Source organism: Ptiloglossa arizonensis, chromosome 10, assembly GCF_051014685.1.
Source record: "Ptiloglossa arizonensis isolate GNS036 chromosome 10, iyPtiAriz1_principal, whole genome shotgun sequence".
NCBI classification, from domain to species: domain Eukaryota; kingdom Metazoa; phylum Arthropoda; class Insecta; order Hymenoptera; family Colletidae; genus Ptiloglossa; species Ptiloglossa arizonensis.
In genome coordinates this window covers 15778335-15803418 of record NC_135057.1, presented here as the reverse complement: position 1 = coordinate 15803418, position 25084 = coordinate 15778335, and the positions used below count along the sequence as shown (strand labels likewise).

At 49.9% G+C, this 25084-nt stretch overlaps 1 protein-coding gene across 10 annotated transcripts in view; it reads left to right on the top strand.

Annotated features, from left to right (window-relative positions):
- Positions 1-25084, top strand: part of LOC143151912 (ELAV-like protein 2) — a 45404-nt gene that overhangs the window by 6017 nt on the left and 14303 nt on the right. For 7 of the 10 annotated variants that reach the window (XM_076321421.1, XM_076321418.1, XM_076321416.1 and 4 more), the window contains exons 1-4: positions 9782-10300; positions 21784-22022; positions 23910-24013; positions 24727-24880. In XM_076321421.1, coding sequence (XP_076177536.1) covers positions 21827-22022; positions 23910-24013; positions 24727-24880 — 454 coding nt within the window. In that variant the 5' untranslated portion in view covers positions 9782-10300; positions 21784-21826. Of the gene's footprint in view, positions 1-9781; positions 10301-11385; positions 11525-16908; positions 17702-21783; positions 22023-23909; positions 24014-24726; positions 24881-25084 lie in introns of those variants that run through there. The other 3 variants (XM_076321413.1, XM_076321412.1, XM_076321414.1) reach the window with 3 other exon arrangements.

Genomic DNA, 25084 nt, shown 5'->3' with positions numbered 1-25084 from the left:
CGTTTAGCGTACTTAGTCTGAGAATCGAAATGTGCGCGCAACGCTCGAGATTAAAAGCGAAACCGATCTTCCAGAGGTTCGTCTTTGTTTCCAATTGATTCGATGTCTCGTTATTAGTATTATCGTTACGAATTCTCGATTCGAAGGTAACGAAAATGGCTGAGAAATTATAATTTATTATATATATATATATATATATATATATATATATATATATATATATATATATATATATATATATATATATATATATATATATATATATATATATATATATATATATATATATATATATATATATATATACTATAATTAAAAAATTCGAGCAAGATCACGGTAGACGCGATCGTAACTGGTAAATAACACCGAGGAAAACATACCACGTGGCTTATCTAGAGAACTGGACAAGCGCGAATAGACACGTCACGTCTTCCTACGAAGCTCGTCGTGTCGCATCGCGTCTGGAATCCGTACTTGCTCGCCACTCTACCACCCCTTACCCCCGTTCTCCTTATTCTTCTCTTCTTTATGAAAGAAACATAGTCTTCCGCGAATAGATCTAAATTGAGACCGATCGATGTCTATTTCCATCCGTGCGCGATTGTTCGTCGACGTAAATGACGCACCGTATAAAAGAAAGTTCTCCGTCTATAGCCAGCGGCGACGAAGTAACGAACGAACCGAGGAACGAGAATCGGGCACGATCGTGGGCTTCTCTACTCTATAGCTTTTGCGTTAAGATTGCGCAATTCTGTTATCAATGATTCACCGGGCCGAGGGGGGTTGGAAGCAGCAACGTGTTACACCACACGTGAACTTTCCGTAGCCAGCCAATGTTAGTGACCGACAGTGACTCGTTTCGTGTACAACACGGGATCATTCTCCGCTGGAAAATGAGAAATCTCGCGAGTTTCGTCTCACGGTGCGGGGGTACACGAACTTTCCCGTCCATGGCCCATTTGGACGCAACTTCCTCGTCGATGGGTCACAGTTTATCATCGGGGGCGAGGGAATTGGACACCAGGCGTATCGCTCTCCGATCGAATAATCCGGTAATAGTCGTTGTTGTGTTCCAGCTGATCGGTGTGTTTGCGTAGGAACCGATCGTTGAAAAGAAACGATAGAAGGTTGTCGAAAGTGATCAAAACTCGACGAGCTTCGACGCTTGGAGTATCAACAAAGGCATCGTTTACCGAGGAATTGTACATTCACGATTACTTACCGCAAACGTAACGAGAAAGTCGTTGAAGCTTCAGGTGCTGGAGTTATCAAAATTGTTGATCGCTCGACATCGGAAATATTACAATTTCGAGACGATCGCGCAATTCGCTCTTCGTGCGGTGCAGAAGCAGGTGGTCGAACTCGGTGAACTCGGGCTAAATAACGACGAAACGGTAACGTTTCCGATCGTATCTCCGGAAACTCCTCCTCGTCGAATTATAATCGGTTTTGGTCCACGGTCGGGGGTTTGCGATGCAGCGGCAAACACCTTGTCCGCAACGGGACAAGCATTCAGCCCCCAAGGGGAGGCTTTTCACAATTTGCCCGGGCAAATGTCCGCGGCGTGTTGTTTCGCCGCGATTACGCGGCGTGGAGGGGAGAAAAAGGAAAATACTCGGAAAATTGGAGGGAAAAAAAAGGTCTGAGGACGCTCTGGAACCGACGGTTAGGAAGAGCAATTAAAAGTGGGACAAAGAGACCGTGCAGAGAAGAGCTGCGAACAATCGACGGAACGGAGAGGGAACGAGTGAGAGGCCGCGGGACGAGAAGGGATAGAGCACACAATAATACGCGCCACTGAACCTCGCGCTAAATCTTTAACAATTCCGGCTACGTGCTCCCCGAGGAAAAAACGGAAACGAGCTTCGATCGTTACGTTCTTCGCTTTGACGCGTCTAATGACAATTTTATTCGTACGGATCGACGACGACGACGACGAACGATCGAGACGCGTGCCAATTTTCCCGCCCGATACGATTCTGGCACACCGCACATTTTATAGAAAACTTATATATTTATTTTCGTTCGGCCGAAGGCTAGGAAATAACGATCGCGAAAACATCAACGGGTCTCATCGATGCCAACTGGCTGTACATTGTCGATCATTATCGTCGCAGAAACGAGAGCTAGAAGTAAGAAAGGAACGAATATCTTTCCTATCGGCCGTTTCATTTATCAAAGGGTAGGCAAAAAATGTCGTTACAGCCGCGCGTATACTTATCTCGATCTCGGTGGCTAGCTAGCTTCGCGCGAATTGCACTCATCGCGTATGACCGATTGCGGAAGTGTTGACTGGTTTTTCCACACACTTTGTACGCCGAATCAAAAGTCGAAACTGTGTTCTAACGGTGTTGTTCGATTTTCAAAATTTTGCCACCCAAAGGATTCTTAGGATTCTCAGGAAAAGGATTCCAAAGGATTCTAAAAATCCTACGTCGCGATGGACACCCTTTTCCGGTTCGTTTCGCGATCACTCGGACCGGCTTGACATCCGATATCCGTTTGTCGTTGAAAGCGCGGTATCGGGGGTAGAGTTGACGCGAAGAAGATTGGAAAAAGGTTCACCGTAGGGAAAGCAATAACGAACAACACGAAAATCTCGTTCGTACGTTAAAAATCGTCGGTCGAATATCTCTCACGGGTTCTCCGTTCGCGGTGTGTCGTGACCCAGGCTTGCCGAGAACAGCGGCGAAATGTCAGGGTGCAGTAAGCATTGGGTTCGCGATGATTCTCGCGTGACTCCTCGAGCGTATTCGATCGACTTGACGGATCACAGAAGATCCATCGGAAACGATGTCGAGATATAGGGAGAACACAGGGCCTGATAAGTTCGTGTAGGTGCGGATCGTTGGGTAGGTACGTGTTAACGTGCTCGCGTTTCAGTCACGAACGCTCGGTTTCCAGCTTGTTACGAACTCTCGAAGACGGATCGGGGCATGTACGTACCAGTCTCTTCAGCGTCGGACATATCGAGAGCGGTGGTCTAACTTGTCCCGGACTGGTCCACGCGAGGCTCCAACTTCGCAGACTGGACGACACTAGGCAGTGGGTTCGCGCCGGTTTCCTTGGTTTTGTTGAATCGATATCGTGTCCCTGCGACTCTTCTTTTCGTCCTGTTTCGTCCAGGCCGTCTTCCTCTGTCTCGCGTGCTTCGAACGTTAACTGTATCGCTCTCTTCGTGCAGGTTCATCGTACCGTTGTAACGTCCGGCTGGTAGCGGAAACGAGTTCGATATTCTAGGGATCTTAGGTGAGCCGAAAATTAACTCTTCGAATCCAAAGTACCAGGTTATCGTATCGTTGCAATTAAAATACCATTCGGAAATTCTTCTCACCGCGTTCTACGTCTTTTCTTTTCGGGGGGCGTTAGACGTTTCTTCGCTCTTCCTCTTAATACTTAACCCTTTGCACTCGAAGCGTTTTTGCTACCTGAAACTGACGCCTCGATGAAATCTTTTAAATCGGAAAAATTAATACACAATGGAACATTTTTGTTTCGATACTCGACGTACATATGTTTACATCTTAAAAGAGTGTAATACCTAATTTCCAATTTCAATTTCAAGTAACGAAATTTTCCCGAATTGGAAGAAGTACACTGAATTGTGTGGTGACCGAGGGTCTCCTCTCGAGTTCAAAGGGTTAAAATACCGACTGTATCGAGCTTGCTTGTTTTTCATAAGTGAAAGAATCTATGGTAAAAATATGCACAGGGACGTGCACACGACTAATCTTTGTATACTTCTTTTAAAAAATAACTCGCTACTCCAACGCGAAAATGCGATCGAATTCGTTTGATTGATCGTAGAAACGGGTTAGAAATAATAGAGAAACCCCGGAAAAGTTTCTCCGGTTAAGGTGACCTGTTTTTGGCGGGCCATTTTGTGCGGCTACCCCGTGTGGGAAGCGTTTAATTCGATTTACACGGGAAGCTCGGAATTTCGCCGGGCCGAAAACAGCTAACGAGGCCGGCATGCGTTTAATACGCGGAGCGGGAACCGCGTAATCTGCGCGCGTAACGACCGGTCGATTGTCAGGGTGCAGAGGTGCACGGGTGCGGCCCGGTGCACGTGTGCAGCCTCGTTCCCGGGTCCACGCGACGATCCGTGCACGGAGGCAATACGCGAAACGAGCCTGAGTCGCGCATATCTATCTTTGGCCAGGCTCCGCTCCCGGATGAGCAAGCGCAGCTATGGCGCGGTGGCCGCAAGAAGGGATGGAATTATGGAAACTTGCTTGCAGGGCTCTGCAGGGCCGCTGAAGGATACTTTCCCGGATAGTTTCGGCCATTCTGGGGAACGCGGAACCGTGCGTTAACCGAACCTGTCGCTTGATCGACGAATCTGCACGATTCCTAGAAACCGAGCTCGAGAAGGTTTTCGATCCTGGAAACTTTGTTCGCGCGTTTCGAATTTAAATCGAATTTCGTACACAGGTGTCGACGAGCTGGTTCGATCCTTACACGGTTTCGAACTACGGTCGGAGTGGACCCTTGGTGGATCGAATCGACTCGAAATTGTCGATGGTGACTGTTCTCGTAAAGTCTACGGTTTCGACTCGATTTTCGAAAGCTTTCGTTTCGATAAACGTTTCGAGTTTCCGACCAGACCCACCCGGGAGCTGCTGAAAACCAAGCGTGTAAAAACTTTCGGATTCGAAGACCCTAGAGAGAAAGAGAAAGAGAGAGAGAAAAAGGGAGTGAGCTGTCTCTGGGCAAGTTTCGGTCGCGGATAGGCGTGTGTTTGCTCGTTGCCGGTGAATGTCCTCCGCTCCTGGGCTTTGGCTGGGACTTCCTGGTGAACCCTTCCCGTCTCTGTCCTCCCTCCCTTCGCAGCCGAGCCGCTACGCGATGAACGGGTAGGGGGAGAGAAACGAGGAGAAAGAGAGCCAGCCAGCCAGAGCCGTACGGGAGAGCGAACGACTGGGAGAGAGAACGCGAGAGATCGATATTCGAAACCCTTGTGCCGTTGGGCACCGAGCTCCTCTCTCGCCACCCCGCACGCCCAATGGCGTAGGAAGAGGGGGCAATTGGGCTAGGTGCTCCCTGTTCCCAGGATACTCCACGGAACGGAAGTTCGGGACAAAGAGGAGGAGTGTTATAAATTGCCCGGGACGGGATTCGGGATTTACGCGGCATCCCTCTACCTCTACCCTATCCCCCACCCCTCTACTCCTGGGACTGTCTGGCTGTCTTTTTATCGCCGTGACTTTGATCAAGCCCCGAGAATATATTTCACCGGACGATTTACATTTTTATTTACTTAATTGCAGGCAGTTTCGCGCTTTTTCCGCAAAGAACAACCGCGCGACGATCCCGTCGACGAATATTGGATACGGAGATACGTAACGCGGGGTGAACGCGATTGTTGCAAGTGTATTTCCGGCGCTGGAGATACGCGAGGAAATATTTTTTTTTTTTAGAAAATTCCCGCCCACGAAACGGGAGATATCGAGTTATCGACGGTGTCTACGATAAATGGGGAAAGGGACGAACATTCGTCTTTGAATTTAGATTCCGTTTCGAAATCGGGGAACGGTTAGTAAATATTGTAGTGAAAAATTTATTCGGTTATTCCGAGGAATTTCCCACAAGTCGTATTTTATTTCGGAGTCTGTACGACTCGGTCGACTTCTCGCTGTCTACGCCCTTGCTCCCGTCTGTCCTTGTATGCATGCTATTTACCATTAGATTATCATCCCCTCATTTTTTTTTCTTTCTCTCCCCTGTGCCCCTCTCCCCCCGGTTTACTTTCTTTCGACCCCCTTCTGGGCGGCTCTTTTCTCGGCGCGGCTTTTTCATTCGCGTATCTTGTATCTCGTAATGCAAACGTAACGGGTGGCACCGAGCGGACCAATTATTTCTCCCACGATGATCGATTCGCGTTCGTAATTCCGGGCTGAGTCATTAGCGAGAGCTGTCTCCTGCGTGGCTGTTCGTTAACTCGTTCCACGAGCGTATTCCGTACGCTACGGTGAGATCGATCGGTGCGTTTCTCGTTCGGATCGATCCTCGACGAGACGATCGATGATCGAGCTCGCCTCGCGAATTTTCCATTGGAAGTATCGGTGTCGAGAATTTCATCGACCAATTTATATCGTAATTGAAATTTTTTAACAATTCCATTTCTGTGCTGCTTTCGAACGGTTTCGTAACATTGGTCGGCGCTGTTCGTGCAAATTTGTTAGCCGAATCGTGCGCAAACAAGGGGCACGCTCTCGTTCGAACAATGCGCAAATTTCGTTGGAAAATATTTCATTCGATTTTCGTTTCACAATCCCCGATGGTGTGTTCGTATATTATGCGATTAACCGGTGCCCGAGGCACGTGGACCCATTTATGCAGCACGTGTCTTCTCAAGATTCCGCCGGGGGTAGCGTGACAATATTCCTCGATGAATGCGTGTTCTTCAGGTAACCGGGGGTTCATCCTGAAAGGGCCCTCGTATTTGATCGCGAACCCTCTGATATTTTTATACCTACGGTGAAGAAAAAAGAAAACGAAAAAGAAAAGAAAAAGAAGAAACGATCGGGGGGGAACAAAGAAAATACAGGCGACGCAAGTGAAAAAGTCAAAACGATTACGGTTCCCGTGAAGCTCGACAATAGCAGATTTTCTGAATACGGTTCGGGCTTAACTCTCCGGAAAATTTCGTGAATATCCGTGCGCGTTAAAAGAGAGAGGGGGCGCCCGCGCGGGGGGGGGGGGGGGTGGAGTAGAGTCGGGGAGGGTGGACGATGTGTGGTAAAGGCACGGGGAAAATTTGGCCGCATTCGCACGGTCGAAAAGCTCTTCCGCAGGAGGGAGGTCAACCCCTGGGACGAGGTTTCCGTTTTCAACGTGGCGCCTGCGTTCTCGAGCTCCGAGCGAGCGGTTCGCCAACCCTCTCCACCGTTAATTTCCCCTTTTCGTCGAGCCTCTCTCTTTCGTCTCCTCGCGGATCCTGAATTTCCTCCCTCTCCGGCAACCCTCGAGCACCGTGTGTGCGCGCGCGACCTCACTCCCCCGCGTCTGGCCATTTTTTCTTCCTACCCTCGAATCCAACCCCCGTTACTCGCGCGACAGCGAGAGACAAGAACCTCCGGCGGAGGAATGGTCGAATAATATTTTCACGTTGAATTTATCATCCATCCGATTCAACGACGTCCGCGACGCTTTGCGTTTTTTATATCGAACGGGATTGCCAGTAATTTTTAAGGGATTTCCCGTACGTACGGGAAACCGGGGGACCGGTTCGTGTTTCCGGTGAAACCGCGCCATCGAGGTTCTTCTCGTCGATCGTCGAAACGATTCGTGCTCGTTTCCCCCGAAATCGGCCACGAACCCTGTTCTTCTGCCACCTGTATGCCAACTACGTATCACCGCATCGTACACCCTTCAACCCCTCTTAATTCGTCAGTTTTCTTGGCCTTCTTTCAAGCCTCTCTCGCCCCCCTCCGTGGTTCTCCAACACGGCAGGTCGGCTTTTGTCTCCGTTTCTGTTCTTGGCGGGCATCCCTTCAATCAGTATCGGTGGCTGCAAGGTCCAGAGGGTCTCCGTAGAGAGCAGCCATTGTTTACGACCCTTCGTTAGCGCCTGCGTGATCTGCAACCACCCTCTACTCCATATTCCTCCTCCTCTCTCTCTCTCTCTCTCTCTCTCTGCTTCTACATATACATATATACTTTTACACGTACAGTTTTTCTTCAGCTGATAACTAACGGTGTTCAGTAATTCCGAGAAACGCTGTAATTACTTTTTCACCATTCAACAGACAAACTTCACCTCATGCGTCTCATCTCGATTGCGACTAGACCGGTACCTATCAACGATACTCGTTATTTTCGTGCATTGTGCGTTTCGCCCTTTGCAAGTTCGATTGTACCCTCAGCGATCAAAGTATTAAATTTCGAAACGAATCTACGAACGAAAACTCGATCGATACGAGTAATCTGAAAACGACTCTCGAACGAGTAGGACAGGTAGTCTCGATCGCGTGGCGAAATCCACGTTTCACGGTGTAGCGGTTCGGGATCATTCGACGCGCAGGATTTTCGTCATCGTTCCCACCGCGCCCAACGAGTTAACGTCACGACGATTTCGAAGGGGTCGCAGCCTTCAACGCAGCCTTTCGACGCGTGCGCAGAGACGTTGCGCGGCCGCCACTGCCGCGACCAGCCGCGATTTTTCTTCATTCGCGACCCTCTCTGCGTCCCGTTCGTTCAACGAGCCCCCGTTCGAACACCGACGCGAACGGTCAACCATGGCGGTGGCATCTGGAAGATGCAGTCATTGCCTCTGGTTCTCGCGTATTTCCCGCGCCTGCGTACAACGCGCGCACCCACCCACCCCTACCACCGTTTCCATTTTTCTTTCGACGACCGGAGCTTTTCCCGTCTTCTCTCCTCTTCTGGAGGTTTTTTTTCTCCCCCCACCGTGTCATCTTCGTGGGCTACCCCCACCGGTCGGTACGCGGGATCTCGAGAGGGTGGAGGGTGCAGTGGTTGCCTCTTTCCAGCGCCTGCGTGCATTCCAACGTCGTTTTCCCGTCTCTTTCGTTTCCATGCTCCGTCTTTGTCCGTTCCTTCGGCTTCCGTCCCACCCTCGCGACTCCCACCCCTACGATGCCTGGACGGAACCAGCGCCGTCGGGGGCGGCGGTGGCGGTGGCCAGAGGGTGCAGCGATTGGCGGCGGCGGCTGGCTCCGTCAGTTTAGTTACCGCACCACATAAAGGCATTGCGTTGTAGACACCGTTATACCCGCAACATTCTTACTATTTGCTTGTACATCTCTCTTCATTTCTTGAACCCTTTAATTCGACAAAAGAAACAACCGTTCCGTATCGTTGGTACATATATATATATATATATACATATATATATATACAGTCGTCGTCCTCACCGATCTATCTGTATACCGATCATTCTTGCTTTCTTCCGCCCACGTGTCGACGAGATTATCGAGAAAACCGTGTGCCTGTGTTCGCCGAGCACGGTAACCTCGACCTAAACCCGGGCTAACACCATCATCAACAACAACAACAACAACAACAACAACATCAACAACATCAACGACAACATCGACTACGAAATAAGAATAAATCGATCGAACGTAAAATTGAACGGAACGATAACCGTGAAAACGACAGCAGCGATAAACGACCGAGAAAGAGAGATCGAGACGACGATCCGAGTAGAATCGATCGATCAATCGGGGAGGATACACGCTTCGCTGTTCGACATCGGACCGTTCACACGTTCTTCCACGTGCTGTCTTCGTTCGGGATCTTATGATTTCGTTCGTGCTTCTGAACCACCCTTCCTCGATCCTTTTTCTTTCTCCCTTCGCTCCCTGGACCCCGATAAACTAGTCGAGGATCGTTCGATCTCGATCGACAAGCACGCGCGCACCGGTTCCTCTCGAGCTCGCTAAAACAAGAAAAAAAAAGAAAAAAAAAAGGAAAAAACGTCTCGCGCGACAGACCGGTTCGCTCGAGGTGACGTAGCGGGATTTTCGGTGCGCGATCGGTTCCCTCGACTATCTGCTGAAGAGAAAAAAGGCAACGGAATCGTCGTCGTAGTCGTCGTCGTCGTCGTCTGGAAGATCCTTTAATCGGAGAAGAGGCCCTGCGGAACGAAAAGAGAGAAAAAGCACGGACGAGAAAGGGTGAGGTAGAGGGAGAGCGGAGAGAGGTTTAGTGTCGGCCGGTGGGAGTGAAAGAGAGACACTAGAGGGTGTGTTCCGCGATTTCGTCGTTCTTTTTTTCTCCCGTTTAGCCGGACCGTTACGGAATCAAGTGTTCTGCGTGGAAAAACCTCGTGAACCGCACAGGTTCGATAATTTAAACGGACAAACTGGAGGAAACCCTAAGTCGTCGTTGTCGTCGTGGTCGATCGGAAATAGTGCGCAAGAGACACGTTCGAGGAACTCGGTAATCTCGTGATTGTCCCGGTGATCGCGAAATTCGAACCGGGTTTAAAGATCGTCGCGTAAAAAAGAAAGAAAAAAAAAAAGAAAAGAAAAGAAAAGAAAAGAAACGTTGCCGTTGCGCGAGAGGAGAAATAAAAGGGAACACACGTACACGCACACGTCGTCGTTTAAAAGGATACTAACGACAAACGAACGAGCATCGAAACGATATAATAATAGTAATAAATTAAAAAAAAAAAGCAAACAGGAAACGAAATCTAGTTAATATAGATAAAATAAAAGAGATAATCTGTATTAAAAAAAAAAAGTAAGAAAAGTAACTTAACCCACCGTCGTTTCGTTCTACGCCCAGATATCGGCATCCTCCAACCACTGATTTTCATCGTTAACCGGTATGTTCATTTGTTTTATTTACTTTCGTTGCTTCTGTGAATTTCTGACGTTCTGAATTATTATTATCGTTCTATTCTTATCTTGTTATATTATTGTTGTTATTATTACCGTTATGATTGCAAGTATTAATTATCGATCTCTGTGTACATCGATCTATGTGTTTTTGGTAAGCGCGCGCTATCAGGTGCCGATCATTAATATATGTTTGCCCCCCTCGCCCCAAAACATCCTCGATACAGGACCAATCGAAGGATCCCTTTCGGCAGCCATGATATCATTGTCCTTTCTCGAACCTGACCACGTCGCGTTCTCCTGGCCGAAACGGACTTGCTCAGCCACACGTTTCCGTACGTAAATGTTCGCGAATCTTTGGCAATTACTAATAAAACATTAAATTCTCTCCGATTCGCGCTGGAGATAAAACCGTGAATACTTTCTTCCGTGTGTAACGCTGGAACTTTTGGAAAGATTTAGTATTCGAAAAGCTACGAAAATGTTTCGAAATTGTATTTTTTCATTTTTCCAAAAAACGCCACGAGAGATAATTCTTTTCGTTTATCGCGCTGCGCGAATGGGTATCTCGATGGAGCAAGCTCGCGTCTTGTTTCGTCGTTCAATCGGATCGTTTTCGTTTCTTTCCACGGGAAATTTGGTAAGCGTGGTGGTGTACAGGAGCCGCGAGCGTGTCTGCGCGATGTTAAGCGTGTTTCGAAACGCAGGATTATCGACGGGACAAGCTGGAAACGTATCAGCGTGCCAGCAGCTGACGTTTTCTACGGCGCAGTATCGCGGGGCCAGAGAAGTTTGGGCGTGGCAGCCGAAAGCAACGCGGCCACGAGATCGCGATCGTGCTCCTATCACGTTCCTTTTTGTCTCTTTCGGTTCGAGTCCCCGTCCTCCTTCTAGAGCAATCCAGCCTGAAAGAAAATAACAAAAACAAACGATAAGAAATCTCGAAAAATGAAAGAAAGACCAGACGAAGGGAATATCGATAAAAAGAAAAAAAAAAGAAAAGAAAAGAAAAAAAAAAGAACCGTCTCAAGGACGGTCGATCGAGTGCGAAATGAGTTCGGTAACAGGATATGACGAAAAGCGGCGAGAGTGTGCATGAAGGATCAAGCAGATCCAGGATGGAGCAACTGGCACTGCGGGTCCTCGTCGAGGACAAGCAGGAAGTCTCGAGAGGGACGCTTCCGTCCGCGATGATGGCCTCGATCACAATGGTGCGTGAGAGGGATAAAGGGGTGTTAGATAGTGCGATGATGATGATGATGATGATGATGGTGATGATGATGATGATGATGATGATGATGATGACGATGAACGTTTTGAGAGACCACCGCCTTTAAGTATATCGCTTCCTTCCGTTTTCCTATGTTTCGCCGTAACGATTTTTCGTTCCTTCCACGATTGGGGAGAGGGAGTACCCGCAGCATATTTGTTTCGTCCACGCGGTGTATGCTTCGCGGTTTCCCGTGAATCGTGGAACCGTTTCGTGGAAAGTTCGTTCGATGGATCGGTTCGAACGATATTCGATGGATACCGCATCAAAGCGGTTGGTTCCCGGGCCGATGGATATGGCGAAGGGTCGTGAATAGTTGGTGTTCGAACGAGAAGGTAGCTCGACGAGCGAGAAGGTCGATTGGCGGTGGGGCGACACGACGAGGACGGAAGAGGAGAAGCTCGAGAAACGAATCGAAACCACGTTTGTGTTACTAGATCGCGTTTTCTTCTCGGTAGCTTTTTCCTGCGAAAATTCTCGGCCTGGCCGCTGAAAATATCAAAGATTGACCGAGGGTTGCGAGCCCGGTAGGAGGATGATAGCGAAGAGTGGAACAGAGGAGGATAGAAAAGCGACGAGTGGGAGAGAGACCGGGTCTAGCTAGTTGGGGAAGCTTGTATTGATCGTTCCTGGGTCCATGTGACGCGCCTGCGTTTCGCCGTGGGGTAAAACCGTAGCGAGGGTAAACTACGGGAAGGAGGGTGGAAGAAAAAGAGACAGAGGGAGAGCGAGATAGCGCTACCGCCGGGGTTCATATACCCCCGGGGCAACTGCAACGTTCCATCGTGCCACCGACCAATCAATGGAGCTTCTCTCTCTCTTTCTCTCTCTCTTACGCTCTTCCTCTCTTTCTCACTCTTTCGAACTCTCTCTCACTCTCTCTCCCCTCCCGTTCATCCGTCATTCTTTTTCCCTCGATCTTCCTCCCTTTCGCCGCTCTTCGTTCATCGCGCGTAATATGATTGCATCGCGCGCACACGATCACGCGTCCCCCTTCGAGACACAGTATTAACGTGTCCGTTTCTCTTTCTCTCTCCGTCTCGCGGATGTATACCCACGCGCTGCCTATTTATCGAAACTTCGTTCGAGTTTAGAGCGAGTCCCGGTAATCCTTCTAACGAGTTATCGACGACGATAACGACGGGAAGACCACGGGGCGATGGTAATCGCTAACTCCTCGACGATCAACTTCGTCCTAGGGCCGAGTTGAATAAATGATCCTCCTCGGTTACTAATTGCGTGTACGCGCCGGCTGCTTTCGTTTTCGACGAACGAACTCGTCGTGTGCACAGCGAGCTACGAATCGAGAAACAACGCGCGTAACTTCGCAAGGTACAACGACGATGGACGTACTTTCCGCGATACGAGCAATTTTTCGAGCTTTCGTGGTCGTTCGAACGTTGAGGACCAAACGACGTAGACAATTTCGAAGTCGCGTCTCTTTCGTACGATTCGTAACGTCACGTGAATTCATGATACGAATCTATCCGGAACGTACGAGCCGTGTTCCACGATCGTTCGGTGAGCAGTCGTTTTTCCACCCTGGAAGCGTTTGTTTACGTTACGTAATCACTCTTCGTGGACTTCGAAGCGACTCCGTAGGGTTTCCTCGGATACTCGGTGATACGATCATTGCTTCGCGAGAAACGATCGGCGCTTCGTCGCGAACCGAGCGTCGAAACGACAAACGAGACCTGACGCGCGACCGCAGGGAACAACGAATCGATCGATCGCGCCTTAATTAGCGCAGCGATTACGTGCTCGCTTAATCGATTCGCTACATTTGGCCTACGGTTTCCTCGAGACCGAGCACGTTCCTCGCTTTCGCGCAAATACGCGACGAAATCGCCGCCTACTCTTCCATAATTCAACGTTCACGCGTTGGTGTTGATTTTGAAACGCGGGACCGGATCGTCGCCGGATTTTTGGCGCTTCGGAGAGTGTGTTGAACGTTTCCATTATTCTCTATTAACGAAACGACTCGTCTACTCGGCTGGTATTCGTAGCCTTAAATAGACTAACCCGTGTACATTTCAGTTTGTATTTACGGATGTATCTTCGTTTGGCGCGGTCTGTCAGTTTTGAAACGAATTTTAAACGGATTGTAGAATCGTTTCGCGTTCAGTTTGGGGTGGAGTAGGTTGGAATAGATTTAGAAGGTATCGACGATCGTCGTATCGAAATCGAGACGAGTTTGTTAAGAGTGTCGGTTTCGAAACTCGTGTACTTTTAACGGATTTTAAACGGTTTTTAGAACCGTTTCGCGTCGAGTTTGGGGCGGAGTAGGTTGAAATAGATTCGGAAGGTATCGACGATGGGGAGTTCACTGACTTTGGAGAAACTTCACGGACGGAATTATTGTTCCCGCAGCTGGGCCACGATGGAATTATGCCCGTGCACGTCGTTCTGCGGATCGATGACGGAGGTGGGGCCGAACCTCGAAAAACGTAGTATCGACAGCTGGATCATGACTAAACGAAAGAGGGTACGGTTCGCGTTTGTCAACCACGTCGACACAGGGGATGATTCACGATCTACGGTTCCTCTCTTTGATCCTCCGTGATGGTAAATCCCATTCGGTGGAAACTGTGCGATAATCCGAACGATTCGTCACGGAATCACCACGTCGTGCGAACGTTTACGCGCTACGTTTACCAAGGCCAATTAGAGTCACCTTCGACGCCAATCTATACGAATAAAATGTGGTTCGTTGTCGCAACAAAATCGTCCGGAACAATTGTGACGCTACTTGGAGAGACGACGAGTAGAAAACGTCTACTCTCTCTGCGTTCCAAAAGGGGTGATTAGCGACAGAAGCTACTCGTCTCCGTCCCAGAAAATACGCGCGAGGAAACGTTGGAATAATTTTCACGTTCGAACGATATATATTCTATTATTTTTTTTGTTGGATCTCCGGGACCGTCGTGCGAGAAATAATTTCTCGGAGACCCGTCGTTCCGTAAATTGCTTCCCTTTCTTCCGTCGTCGAGGCGATCGGAGAGGGCCAGAGCAAAGTTTCGCAGCTCCAACGGTAACGCGGTGACAACTTCCTGTCGCGCGTTCATGCACCGCGTGGCCGGTTTTAAAGCTACGGAGCATAATGGGCACACGCGTTCGCATATGCGTCTCCGCTCTACGTGTCCCTATTTTTTTTTTTCATTCTGCATACCGTTCCGCATCTGTTACAAGTCCCGTGGTGCCCCGGTCCCGGTCTCGCTCCCTTCTTTCTCGCGCGACTAGACAATGCCGTTACGGTGTTTCCGCGGCGGTGACATTGGGCCCACGTTCGTGCACGCGATACGCGAGGAGTCCCCCGAAGGGTCGATCGTCGATTTGAAAAACCAGGAAGTGTCCGTCCACACCGTAGTCTTCGGATCCCGTCGCGATCGTTTCATCGACGATCCGCGAGCGATCGTGGAAACCGCTTTGCCGAGTATCCGACGGTATCGAGTGCTCTCGCTTTGTTCGATCGACGACGTTGCTTGTTTTCAGGGTATAGATACAAGCCCGAGACAAGCTTTTCCGTATACCACCACCACGTGTATATTTATAGTGTTTATACGCGGATGTATTTATAATTTCACTCGTGGACAGTTGGTGCATGCACCGACGAGCAACGCGCCGAACGATCACTCGCGCGATTCGCCGTGTTCATCGGCAACACGGATTCCTTCGAGTGGTTCGGGGTCCACCTTTCGTACGATCGATCGAACGTTGTTCGACTCCTACCGAAAGCAATTTACACGAACGATTACGAATTCATCGGACACGAGGTCCACTTGTTACGCGCGTGTCGTTATCGACATTTATAATTCCACGGTGATTTCGGCGATGATTCATAATTCGAGACGCAAACCCGGCGTGGAGATTTCTGCCACCGCGTCGCGGGCAAAGTTCCTGCCGCACGATCAACCGTGGCTCTATTCCGTGACGCAAGACAGCGGAAACGAATTCCTGAAAACACCGGCTCGCGGTTATTGGCACGACCGCCAAGTGTTGCTCGGCTTGTTTCGTCAGCGCCGCATAATTTTGGTCCGTCGTCGTTTCGGAGACCGGCCTCTCCGATCTCGGCAGATAAAGCCAGGGTAAGGTCAGGGATGCAGCTTCTTCGATCCTTTCCCGCGTTCGTTCCCGACGCAACCAATTCGCGATCGTTGTCGCTTCGAACGAAACGAAACGATGGAAAATTCGCCAATTGGAGATTTCCTGGCCGAACGAATCACGAGAGAGACGGAATTTTGAAAGAAAAGTGGGAACCGAGGAAAACTAATCGAAGCGAGCTAATCGTATCAGAGGGTACACAGGTGCATCGACTTTTCACCTTTAAGTGGGTTAAGACCTCTCACTCCTTGACTTACAATGAAACTCGTACAAGTGTCGCCAAGTATTTTCCTTCCGGGGAGGGGAGCTGGTGGTATCTTTCTTTTTTTTTCTTTTCCTTTTCTTTTTTTTTTTTATCAGTTTTCCACGAAAGAGCCGATCGTCATGGTCTTTGGCAACCGGCCACTGTCGAGTCTCGACGATGTAATTCGTGGTTTCGAGTTCACTCCCGATCGAGTGCGGCCTCGTAAGGGGTAAAAGGACTCTTGTATCGACGCGATAGCGCACCCGGGACGGCGGGGGTCAAAAACCGTGAAGGGGTGGCCATGATCTGACGCAAGGGGGGTGATGCGAGCCGAGAGAGGCAGGAGGAGGGATATACCTTCCGCCTCGTAATATCGGGGAGCCATGTTGCAAACATTTCGAGCGAACAAACCCCTGCAAACATCTCGAGGTCCCGGGACGCTGAAATATCGTCTGCGAAGCGATTCGCGAGTGTTGGCGCTCTTGTTGCGAACGCATTATGAACGGAGCCACCGATACGAGCTTAACTATACGTTGGGAACGAACGAGAGAAACACCGAGCTCGATTGATAACTGAAAAAATTTATCCAGGGATAAAGTTTCGCTATAAAAAAAAAACGACCGAGACGTTTGACTCGGAAACGATCGCGGACAGCGATTTCGGCCGTGCAGGCTCGAAGGAATTGGAAATTTTTGAAATTCGAGCGGGGTCGAGGAAAAGGGTATTTGCAAGGGCGAGGGGTGCTAGTTCGATCGACGATGGGAGGTCGCAGTTTATTTAAGAACGCGCATACGTCTCTTATTAGTTCGATCGGCAACCCCTCGCAGCGTACGCGCGCCAGCGGGTTGGTGGGAGTAGATACGTAATACAACGAGGGGTTCGCAACGGGCTTAGCCGAGGGTGCGCGACCGCGGTCGAGCGCGGCCGAAGTTTCCCGACCGGGCTCACCGAGCGGTGCAAACCGCTTGAGAAAGACCGGTGTGTCCAGTCTCTAGGCAGCCTCCGCCCGTGTCGTATCGTTATTTCCGTTTCCTTAGTATAGTGTTTAACGCTTTAATTTCTAGTCTCGCGTAATCCTCTACAAGTTCACACATTGCGTGCATACACAGACACTCGTATTCTCTTCTTTGTACACACACACGTTCGCGAACACATACATATATATATATACACACACATACATACACGCGCGTACTCCCTTCCCGTTTCTTTTCACGATCGACGAATACGAATAGTTGGTGGTCTCGATTTCGGAAGATATAGTTCGTCGCTGGTACTCGCGCACACACGCGCGCGTATGTGTTGCTGATCACAGTGAAATCGAAGGACCCAACGACCACAGGAGGCGAGCATAAATGCCGATTTACGAGCGCTCGCGTCGTACTTTTCTTTCATTGATTTCCCCTTCTGTTCCGGGCGGCGGTGCGAGAGCGTGATAGTAGTAGGTGCACGTAGAGAAAGAGTAGAGAGAAGATCAGGGACCGGCGCGATACATCGACGGGCACGAGAGCGATAGCCGCGCGACGCACAGGCAGTATTTGCACGGTGCTCGGTACCGCGTGCGATCGAAAAATTCGAAGGAAAAGGAAAAAGAAAGGGGGAAAGGGGAGTAAACGACGTCGAAGGAGCACGAGCAGAGCAGAGAGTGTCGCGTCTCGAAGGAAAGTGTTTCTCTGTGTCTCCGGTGTGTGTCTGTGTGTGTCCCGTGTGCTTTCGCGTGCATCGATCGTAAGGTAGAAGGTGGATCCTGAACGAAGGTGAAGAAACAAACAGGTAAGCCACGGGGTTTAGCGATCGTTCGACATTTACGTCTTTTCCGTCGTTTCGTGTTGTTTGCTCGCGTTCGACTTTCATCACCAAAACAATCCGTACAGACGCTCCGTCTCGTTGGAGGGTTTCGGAGCACGTGCCGTGCGAGGTTCGTGACACATTCTCGTTCTCACCCTTTGCTTTCTGCGTGCTTTCGTCGTCGTTCTTTCTCCACGCCGGCACTCTTCTCCTCCTCCGCGCCTCCTCCTTGGGTCTACCCCCACCGTTCGCGGCCGCTACGATAGCGGCACGAGCTACTGCGTTTTCGCGTGCTCGCGTGCTCGTGTGCTCGCGTGCTCGCGTGTTCGCGTGTCGCCGCGTGTACGTGCCACGGCTCTGTGTGTACGCGCGTCCGTGCGTATCTGTGTTCGCGCGTACGTGCGTACGTACGTGCGTGTGCCGTCCGGCGTGTGTGCTTTCTCGCGCGGAAAGGGGCGTACGCGAGCGCGGGAGGGGTTTCTCTTGGAATTGCGGAGGGGAGGGATCTCTCGTGCGCGCGGCACCAGAGAAAGGAGAGAAAGAGGGAGCGAGCGAACGAACGGTTGCGCGACGGAGAGGGAAAACGAGCGTGGCAGGGACCGAGGAGTAGTCGCGCCTCGTATTGATCGGTCCCGGCCACGCGATTTTCACGATCCGTCGCCATGGCCACCTGGCCACCGGCCGAAGATCGTATCTGCAAGCGTACATACGCGAAAATCGAACTTTAACCCCCGGCTACCGACCCACCTGCTACACCAACCATGGACATTTTCACTTCTCCTTCGAGAGATGTTCGTTCGAAAGCTGATCGCTTCTTTTCCGCAGACTGCTCGACTCAACCCCTGCTTGTTCGCAATCGTCGAGATAACAGAGGGTGCAACGAAACCGTGGTACAATCTAAGAGGTGGTTTCGAAAACGAAGAAATCGATACCACGGAACGAAATTTTTTCGATACGAGCCCTCGATTGTGAAAACAAAAGGGAAGTTTGTTGCGCGAAATACCGTCTGCGAGTTCCGATCGCGACAGGATGGCATTGTTCGAAGTCGTTTCGAGCTCGGTGGTTAGATTTTTTTTTTTTAAGCAACGCTGATCCACTACTCGGTACATTTTGAATAATAAACATGGCGTATGGTACGCGATCGATTTTCTCGCGACTTTGCTCGACGAAACGTTCTTTCATACTTTACGTTTCTTTTCTCTTTTATTAAATTCTAAAAAGAAATTTACGATTCCACCATTGACGATTCAAAACGAGAAAATCCAAGTGACGATTTCGATGAGAAACGTCGGTTCGACGATCGACTTTCGTTCAGATCGTTGTCGACGGGGAGGGTTTCACGCCACGCGCAACGTCCATTGTCGTCGGTATGAAACGATGCTGCCCCCGAAGTCGCGTTTCGAAGTCACGGGCGAACGATACGTTTTTTCGACGCGTCCTCCAGTCCGGGACAATGGGTCTCCGGGCTTTCACGGTGACGTCCGAAAATATCGCGATGCCGAGCAGCAACGGAGAACGCGGATCGATAACGACCAAGATACGGGGTTACGATAACTCCGACATTTTCTCCGACTGGTGAACGCGTTGTTTTCCTCGCGACGTACGTAAACACGACCACCGAGCACGAGAAGAAATTATCTCGCCCGATCGACTCTTACCAATACATAAAACACGCAGATACGTGTTTTGAAAAAACAAGGTTCGGTAACCTTGAGAAATCGTGTATTCCACGTTGGAAAATCATCGATGGTTTCAAGAGCGTGCTCGTCGATTCGAGAGTAAAATTTACCCTTCGTAAGTTTCTGGAAAGTTTCGAAGCTTCGAAAACGCTCTGCACGCTTATCGTACTCACGGCTGCGTGGTCTCGAAATGGTCGAATCGCGAAAGATCGGTCACCGATCGTCCAGAGAGCAGAACCGTTCGTTTACAGTCGGTTGGATCGGTAACTCGTTCCAGTTTCTTTCTTCTGGACGGGCAGGGGGGCGTGGGCTCGGTGCGTTCGATGCATATAATAAAAGCTATCTATTATCTTCGGAGAGAGGTCGGTCAGTCCGATTGGGGTGACCGCAGTCACGAGACGGAGCATTGCGTCCTGCGTGGGGCGGCCCTAAGGACAGCTGATACGGCCGCGTCGAACGACAGATACACAGAGCTCTGGAGGCGGAAGGGAAAGAGAGAATTAAAATGTACACCGGTGGCCCGTGCTCGAATACGTGCGCGCCGTGGCAGCTGTGTGTATTCGCCTTAACCATGAACACCATCGGCACCCCACGGCCATCGCCTATAATTCCCCCCTCCGCCCTTGTCTCCGTCTATTTTGCTCGCTTTCCGTCCCTTCGACTGCGACCTGCGTACCGGGTGTCTCGAGTGGAATTAATTTTCCCCTTTCGTGCCTGCGCGAATGGCCGATTCGTCACCTTATAACGATCAGCTATCAATTAGCTGAACGGATACTAATTTCTGCCCGTTTGGAATCGAACCTCGATCACAGGTATCCGATCTCTTCGTCGCGTCGTTTGATCGGTGCTGGACCGATCTGATAGAGAGAAAGAACTTTTAGAAAGCGTCGAGTAATTTTTACCCGAGTGGCTCGCAATTCCCTCCGTCGATCGATCGATCGTTTTTTCTTTCTTTCTACGTTACCCGTATCGAAATCATTCGATGTTTCAAGAACGCAAAGAAACGAAAATAATACGAACAATTCCCTCGTATTTCGCATCGATGCGATGTTACGTCGAACACCCTGTAGATTTCTCGGGCGTATCGAGCACGGTGGTTCGGTCAGGAGGATGGAAGGGGAACGGAAGGGAGGCGAGCCCTTTAAACCAGAACCAGGGGGTCGTCGCCCCTTTAAATTATCCTCGTTTCTATCGGACCCTTCCCTCTCTCGGCCCTACCAACCGCCACCACCGCCTGTTCTTTTCACGCTGTGTTTTGAAAGTCATTGTCAGATTACGTCAGCATCCTGCCCCGGCGAACCATGAATTTTCACCGAGTCGCGTCGACGACCGTGCCTCGAAACGCGTACTCGAGATCGGTGAATTCACCGGGAACTTTTCCCCCCAAAGCTCGAAGAGATATCGCGGAGGAGAACCGTTTTCAAACGGTGAACCGATCGCGAGAAAAATATCGCGAGAAAAGTATCGCGAGGAAAGTATCGCGAGGCTTGGACTCGAGCGAGGTCGTCCTCTTCGTCGACGAAAAATTCCTCTCCGATTCGAACGAGTGTCCCGCTCGAGCGTGTTCGATCGAGGAGACAATCACAATATTTTGTTTCCGCGAGGAAAAACGTTGCGCCTGTTGCTACGCGCGGTTTACGCGCTGGTACACAAGCGAAACCGATACGAACGATTCCGTCTCTGTGAACTCGATGGTCCGAGTGTTCGAGCGAAACTTGTGCATCGTGTACAGTGTTTTGGTTAACAGACGTTTTTACGTCCTTCGGACTTTATTCCGTCGGCACGCGGCCTCTCGACGCGCGCGCGTGTTTATACCCGTCTGTTTCTTCCCGCGTTCTTCCCGAATCCGCTAACAGCCGTTCGTGTCCAATAAACCGACGTCGACGCGACGTTTGAATTTCATTGAAAGCATTCGTCGCGGACGAATTCACGCCGAGCTGCCGGCTGCCTCTCGCACCGCGTCGTTCGATCCGAAACGCACGAACGACGTGTAACATCGCCATCGCAGCTTCGAGATCGTCGAATCCGAGTGAACCGATTCCTGTACGATCTAACGAGGATGTCGTGCAACGGTCGAGCTTGTTCCCCGATTTCTCGGGACGTTCACGGAATGTTTCTTTCACGATAGACTATCACGGGGGCCCGATCGATCCGTCGCAGCGTAATCAAGAGGCTTGGAATGCGTTGTCGAGGAACGATCTCGGTGATAATGTGTTGTCGGTTTCGCTCGAAGGTCACGTGAGAGAGAGAACAAACAGAAAAGAACCCAAAAAAAAAAAAAAGAAAAAAAAAGAACCGTCGTCGACGAGTCGCGAGGAATCGCGAGAGCGAGAGCGCGTACGGGAATAATCGTCGCGCGATGATAAAAATATTGCTTTCTCGTTTCAGATTTCGTACGTAGTTAGAGACGACGTTCCGCTAGAAGATTGCAATGATGGCGAACGGAATGGACACGGTTGTGCAACAAAATGGCGGTTCCACCCTCGGGCAGACCTCCCAGGAAGAGTCGAAGACAAATCTCATCGTGAACTACTTGCCGCAGAGCATGACCCAGGAAGAGATCCGTTCGCTCTTCTCCAGCATAGGCGAGGTGGAGAGCTGCAAGCTGATCCGCGACAAACTCACCGGTAAGTCGTCTTCCTGCGCGGTAACAATTTTCCCGGTTTTCGCGTCGAACATTGCGAAAGAGTTATCCACGGACGAAAGAAAGATCTCCGTGGTAGACTTTAATTAATCTTTCTACCTTACGTACGATCTGATCCTTTTGTACTCGACGCATCGCCGAGACGTCGAACGATATTATTTATTTATCCGTGAAATCGGTTACGTACCGGATCGCCCGGTCTGAGTATAATCGAAACCGAAAAAGGTCACTCGATGGCTTCTTCGTTATCGATACAACGATACATTACGTATTTTTCGTTCGCGATCGACCGTCCCGTTTAAACGAACGACGAATCGAACCCTCGGAAAGGGAACAACTTGCGTATTTCAACGTCGTTCGTTTGTTTATCGATCGGTGGACGTTGCCGTGGACTAGCGGTTCAGTCTCCCCCCGTTGGTGTTCGTTGGGTATCGGTTCTATCTCGAAACGTTGTTCGGGGGAGGCTGGAATCTCTCGGTTGCGAGCGACGTTGATGCGTTCAGGGAAAAATCGTCGTATGGACGATGACGATCGAAAGTCGTCGGCAACAGACACCTGTCGATGCCAGATGTCGAGTGTTATCGATGCGATACGAATCTCGCGATTTACAGCGCGACGACGTGTTGCATCAATTTCACGTGTACGCGATCGTTCTCTCCGGGTTTCGATCGAATCGGACGCGAGATTCCCGAGAATTACGTATTTACACGGAATATCGATAACACGAGCACGTTTCTCGACGAACGATAGTGGTACCAATCGACGTCGTTTCGCTCGAGACACGTTGAATTCCATCGGTCGCGTTTTCAACCGGGTAAATAATAATAATCGGTCGTTCCTGTCGATCGATACGAGACCGACGAGATCTCAACCACGTCGTTCGGCGAACGATTGTGCAACGATTGCGTGTACCTTGGGTTTCGTGGATTTTTTCCCCGTAGAGTGACTGCATATTCGAGCGAGCGAGCGAGTAGCGGCGGCGCGTAATCCAGCGTAATTTCGCTGCGCGTACACGCGTCTGAATTCCGTGGGTTAGTGGAGAGTGAGCACGTGCACGCGGACGTCGCGACGCTATTTCGAGCGGCGAAGTAGCGGGGGCGTCGTCGTTTGGTTTGAGGCTCCGCCGCTTTATATTCGACCTCGCGGTACGATTCTCAGGGCCGTACTGCATCTCGAGTGTTTCCTGTTTTCGAGAAACATCGCCACGAGCCGCATCCTCCTCAATGAAACGCGTCGAATCGTATCGCGGCGCTCGCGGGTTCTTCTCGCGCGCGCGGACCAACATCGTCCGTACCGTCACGCGGTCCTGTCGCGGTTAAATAATTTACAACGAACAAATTCCCGTTAAATATTCACCGGCGAGTGCCCCTCGTTCGAAATCACCGATTCAATTCGATTTCCACCGTGACACGGTGTTCTTTTTTTTTTCTTCTTTTTTTTCTTCTTCTTTTTCTCTTTTTACCGCGCTTGTCCTGTTTACAATTCCGGGGAACGTTTGCTTTAAGAGAAAACAAATACGCTACAGCTCATAAACGCGTCTGCCGTTCGCGCGAAAATATATGTCGACGACCGTAACGAGTGAGGTTAGGTTAACCCTCTAACGAGGTTAGGTTTCGATAACGGCGTTCGATGTCGCGTACGTGAAAACGAAACCGGAGAATCGAACGAAACGAACGTTCCGGGATGAGGAACGGTGGACCTCGTCGTGCGATTCGACCAGCGACGATTGTTTACGAATCGCGCGACGCGGGACACTTTTTACAGGTGAATTAACAGATAAGAAACAGCCTCTTGGCTACAGGAACGAATATTTTTCTATCCCGGTTGGAGCGATCGTCGTCACCGAAGTTTGTTTACTCTTCTGTTACAGGTCAGAGTTTGGGTTACGGTTTTGTTAACTATCACCGGTCAGAGGACGCTGAAAAGGCTATAAACACGCTCAATGGTCTACGTTTGCAAACTAAAACGATCAAGGTTCGTTCTCCCTGGAAACGTTAAATACATAAAAAAAAAAAAGAAAAAAGAAAAGAATGTCTATTTATAAAGATTACGTTCGATTTCTATTCGTCGGCTAGATTTTATTTCGATCGTCTGAAACGCGACTTACGGCCGTACAACGGTAACATTCCCCGTGATTTTTGTCCATTGTTTACCCGCGGTCGAACGCTACCGTACGACGAGCTAAGGTCATCGATCGGCGTCGTTCTTTTATCGTTCCGATTTCCGTAGAATCGCTCTCACGGATTTATAAACTGTACAGCCGTGGCTATAGCACGGCTATAATTCTCCCATGTGTTACGTCCACGCGCGAACACGTATTCGTCTTTGAAACACTCCATTAGACACGGACAATTACCGAAACTTTGAACACGTTCTCGGTGTCGCGGGTTACAGACGGTATCGCAATAATAGAAGCAGGTTGGCTTCGATTCAAAGACGTTTTATCGAGTACGGGAATTAAACGATGGTTATCGCGGCTACCTTGTACAACGCGTGTCGTTAACGCCAGCCATTGATATCTTTAGCCATTTAATCGCTTCGGTTTCGTCGCGATTCGACGAGACGGGTTTACGTTCGTCTCTTGGATCGTTGAGATTGATCGACAACGGACGATCGTGAATTTCTATCGACGCGTGTCGACACCCCGTCGACAACGTTCAAAAATTAACAACGCTTCGTTTTCTCAGGTATCGTACGCGAGACCGAGCAGCGAAGCGATCAAAGGCGCGAACCTTTACGTCAGCGGTCTACCGAAGAACTTGACCCAACCGGATTTGGAGAATCTGTTCAGCCCTTACGGCAGAATCATCACGTCGCGGATACTTTGCGACAACATCACCGGTGAGTTGTCGTACGTTGTCACTTGACAGTAACGAGGATCGTGTTATTGCGAGCCATGCGGTAAGGCAAGGCCCCACCCCCCGAGATATATCGGGGACTCGAGAGGGAGAAAGCGTCCGAAAAAAAAAAACATAGAAAAAAAATAAAGCAAAACTTACGGTAGACGAGTCTCCACTAAAGACCGAAACGAAGTAGCTTGGGACC